A 2,570-nucleotide genomic window follows, 5' to 3' on the forward strand; every position below is an offset into this window, starting at 1 on the left:
GCTCCATGAGAGTAAGATTTATAATCTGTATTTATCTTGCCATTGTTAGGGAGTGTACTTTTCCCAAATAATCCGTACAGTTCTTTATGTGCCTCAAAAAGATAGTGTTTCTCATATTGAAAGACTCATTTTGAAAAGGCAGCAAGAAAACACCAGAACAGGCCAAAAGAGTGAACTGAACATGTATGTCCATGACATGGACCAACTGGCTAATGACACTTAAGGGAAGGCAAATGGCTGCGTATTCTGTCTGCTGATGTCAGTCCTCTCCTGCTTGAGACGATGATCAGGGAGACAGAAGACCCCAACCAGACCATGGTGGACTACTTCTTCCTGGAGGGTCTGATGTACACAGCTGAACACCCTAGCCTGTTCTTTCTGCTCTTCCTCCTCATCTATAGCATCACCGTGACTGGGAATCTCCTCATTCTCATCACCGTGGGCTCTGACCCTCACCTCTGCTCCCCTATGTACCACTTCCTGGCGCACCTTTCCTTCCTGGACGCGTGTCTGTCTACGGTGACAGTGCCCAAGGTCATGGCAGGCCTCCTCACTCTGCATGGAAAGGTGATCTCCTTTGAGGGCTGTGCTATCCAGCTTTACTGCTTCCACTTCCTGGCCAGCACCGAGTGCTTCCTGTACACAGTCATGGCCTACGACCGCTACCTGGCTATCCGCCGACCCCTGCACTACCCGGTGGCCATGAACAGGCGGACATGTGCAGGGCTGGCTGGGATCACTTGGACCATGGGTGCTGTGCACTCCGCAGTCCACACCTGCCTCACCTTCCGCCTGCTCTACTGTGGGCCTCGTCACATCGCCTACTTCTTCTGTGATATCCCGCCAGTGCTGAAGCTGGCCTGTGCAGACACCACCGCCAATGAGCTTGTCATGCTTGCCAGCATTGGCATTGTGGCTGCAGGTTGCCTAATCCTCATCGTCATCTCCTACATCTTCATCGCCGCGGCGGTGCTGCGCATTCGCACAGCCGAGGGCAGGAAGCGCGCCTTCTCCACTTGCACCTCCCATGTCACAGTGGTGCTCCTGTACTACCTGCCGCCAGTCTGCATCTACCTGCAGCCTCGCTCCAGTGGGGCAGGCGTCGGGGCCCCTGCCGTCTTCTACACCATAGTCACTCCCATGCTCAACCCTTTCATTTACACCCTGCGGAACACAGAGGTGAAGCAGGCTCTGCGAAGACTTCTGGGCCAAGGCTCCAGAGACTCTCCAGCAGGCAGCCCACTCCGCTAACCTACACTGCGATTCTCTTCATTTGCCAACCAAGAAAGCGTCTATTTCCATGTCAAAATGAGAAAGGAGCATAATTCAAGTGGAAATCAGAAGAACTGAGTTTCAGCTCAGCCAAGAACTCTTTTGCCCTCCCTTCAGCCAACTGACTGGTGTCAATGTCTGTCACAAACTTTTCATCTTTAAAACCAAAGGGCTGGAAGATTTCCCTGGCGGTCCAGCCGTTAAGACTCCACTCCCACTGAAAGGGGTGCAGGTTCAGTCCCTGGTCGGGGAATGAAGATCTTGCCATGTCTCCTGGCATGCAGAAAACTAAAGGGCTGGATTGGGTGATCCCCAGAAAATCTCTACCACCTAGGTTTTATGGCTCAGAGATATGTGAAATGCTATTCACAGCCTCATTTATTTTAGCAAATGTATCTTTTTTTAACTATGAAATAATTGTATTAAATATAACATATTTTAAAATGCTGATAACAAAAGTATAGGTATAGACAATTAATGTTTGTCTATGTATCTCCCAGTTTAAGAAAAGAAGCCACAGTTTTTACGATGATAGAATACAACTATTAGGAGAAAAACAACTTGCCCAAGGTCACTTAGAAAGTGTCATTATCTTTATTTTCCCACTCCAGGTGGTTTATAACTAAGTGATAAAAAGACATGGACCTTGACGTCAGGTGGATCTACCAGTACTCGAATCCTGATTCCATTAGTCATTTGATCTAAAATCTTGTGCATATTTTATAATAACTTGGTGTTTCAGTGTGTTCTTCTATTATAGTAAGTTTAAAATTAACTACTTGGTAGAATTCTATGTAGACTAAATAATATATTTATGTTAAGTGCTTGCTGCAAAATGGGTATTCCCATTTCTTACAAAGCAAACTGAAGAAGTCAAAGAGTGCTTATTATACAAGCTAAGGTTTAAACTAAGCAAAACAAAACAAAAATTCAACTTACCAAAATTAATGGGGTGAAGCAAAAACAAAGATCAAAGTGAAATATTCAGCATTAAATGCATATGTTATTAATAGGAAAAGAAAAATATCTTACTAAGCTTCCAATTTAAAAAACTAGAGAAAGAAAACTAATTGAAACCTAAGGGAAGCACAAGAAAATAAACAGCAAAAGTTAGATCAGAAATGAATGAAGTTATAAGCTGTAGAGAAAAAAAATTTTAATCAAAAGTTGATTCTTTGCAAAAATCAATCAAGTTGATAACTCTTTAGGCAGGATAACCAAAGGAAGACAGAAATAACCAATATCAAAAATGAAGGGGATATTGTCATTACTGATGATACAGATATTAAAAGAAGATT

At 44.0% G+C, this 2,570-nt stretch overlaps 1 protein-coding gene across 1 annotated transcript; it reads left to right on the plus strand.

Annotated features, from left to right (window-relative positions):
• The first annotated feature begins 267 nt into the window (after positions 1-267).
• Positions 268-1,251, plus strand: OR10S1 (olfactory receptor family 10 subfamily S member 1). The gene has a single exon (XM_055414894.2). It carries the CDS (start codon positions 283-285, stop codon positions 1,249-1,251), a length of 969 nt encoding a protein of 322 aa, XP_055270869.2. The 5' UTR covers positions 268-282.
• The last annotated feature ends 1,319 nt before the right edge of the window (positions 1,252-2,570 follow it).

This window comes from Moschus berezovskii, chromosome 25 (genome assembly GCF_049115385.1).
Source record: "Moschus berezovskii isolate FMDL1 chromosome 25, NW_MosBer_1.0, whole genome shotgun sequence".
Lineage (NCBI taxonomy): Eukaryota > Metazoa > Chordata > Mammalia > Artiodactyla > Moschidae > Moschus > Moschus berezovskii.